At 38.7% G+C, this 1,587-nt stretch overlaps 1 protein-coding gene across 1 annotated transcript in view; it reads left to right on the top strand.

The window, feature by feature from the left end:
• The window catches only part of map3k15 (mitogen-activated protein kinase kinase kinase 15), a gene marked incomplete at its 3' end in the record, with an annotated part of 30,139 nt that overhangs the window by 15,621 nt on the left and 12,931 nt on the right, over positions 1-1,587 (top strand). The window contains 3 exon segments of the mRNA XM_014005344.1: positions 567-662; positions 942-1,029; positions 1,222-1,355. Of these exon segments, the coding sequence (XP_013860798.1) occupies positions 567-662; positions 942-1,029; positions 1,222-1,355 (318 nt within the window).

Here is a 1,587-nt window from a genome sequence, read left to right as displayed (position 1 = left end):
CACTTTCTGTTAGGTAGGATTTATGTGTGGAAGCTTCCTGTAGTGATATGACTGATTTCAAACATTTTAATTTGTTGTTGTTGGTAAACTAAGAGTTAGTCACCTGGAACTGCACTTGAGATCTTCAGTGGAAGCTGCTTGCCACCTGACCTAATCACCGCCTGCATKGTCAACACACTGATTTATGATGCAAAGGTGCAACTACATAAGCAGTGTTACCTGATACGCTGGAAAAAAAACATGGTGATGTACTAAGAATAGAGAAGTGTGATCGAATATACAGTATGTGAARGCTGACTGTTAATGGTAGTTTGCCAGAGCTATTGGTGAGAGAAATGGTTTAGCTGTACCAACTGGTGGAAAGAGAAAACACAAAGAACCAAGTAAATAAACACAAGAAAACATGAAACGTTAATGTAAGAAGTCATGTGTTATTATTAGATACACGTTTTAATCCTAATTGCAGTCAAAGTCTTGGTTGTTGTAGAATTATAAGCTAGTTAATTATTTGAAGTTGTGACGCTTGATCTAATTTCAGTTTCTTTATTTTCAACTCATGTCTGCAGCATCAGTAAGTTTGACGAACGCTGCTGCTTCCTCTACGTCCACGACAACTCAGACGACTTCCAGATCTATTTCTCCACAGAGGAGCAGTGTGGTCGGTGAGGACACACACCTCTAGATGTGTCTGTGTAGGTGTGTGTGTGTATGTCCCTGCTTGTGTTTGCACAGCATGTGCAAAAAATCTCAAGTCGTCTGTTATTTCTCTCTACTCAGAAAGACTATAGAAAAATGAACCGAAATCTTAGTAAAAGTTTATAAAGAAAAAGTCAGGTTTCTGAGAAGAAAAGTTAGTATGATTTTTTAAAAATCTTGTGATTTAAAAAATCCACAGGCCAAAAACAAGAATCATGATGTGTATCTGTGGTGGTGTGTGTCAGGTTCTGCTCCATGGTGAAAGAGATGATATCTGACGGGACGGGGAATGCTGTGGAGCTAGAGGGGGAAGGTGATGGAGATACGTTGGAGGTCAGCATGTATCTGCAAATTTCATTTAATTATATATAATTAAACTTAGTTACATCATTTTACATCAGATGCACATGTCTGTGTGTGAATGTGTGTGTGTGCATGGGTGAATGTCTGAAGTGTAAAGCGCCTTGGGGTACTACTTATTTACCATTTATGACTGAAACGTCTTAAAACAACCGTGTGTTACAGTACGAGTATGACATCGATGAGAATGGAGACAGGGTGGTGCTGGGTCGGGGCACTTATGGAGTGGTGTATGCTGGGAGGGACCTGAGCAACCAGGTCCGGATCGCCATCAAAGAGATCCCTGAGAGGGACAGCAGGTAAGAAAACAGAACTGTAGTTGTGAAGTCTGGTGTATGCTTTTGTAGAAGTAAAGGAAAAAATAACATACTAAAATTATCATAATTTTACATTTAACTGTAAACAACTAAAAAGTAGGCTACAGACACCGCCCCCCACCTAAATCAGACTGTTTTTTTATTAAGAATTTTGTCTGTTTTATTAAATTGTGCAGTCCACTAAAAATAATCAAATCAAATCAAATCAAATCAA

The sequence above is a fragment of the Austrofundulus limnaeus genome, unplaced genomic scaffold (genome assembly GCF_001266775.1).
Source record: "Austrofundulus limnaeus strain Quisiro unplaced genomic scaffold, Austrofundulus_limnaeus-1.0 Scaffold30, whole genome shotgun sequence".
NCBI classification, from domain to species: domain Eukaryota; kingdom Metazoa; phylum Chordata; class Actinopteri; order Cyprinodontiformes; family Rivulidae; genus Austrofundulus; species Austrofundulus limnaeus.
Note: the sequence above shows the minus strand (reverse complement) of the source record. Positions and strands in the feature narration are given on the sequence as shown.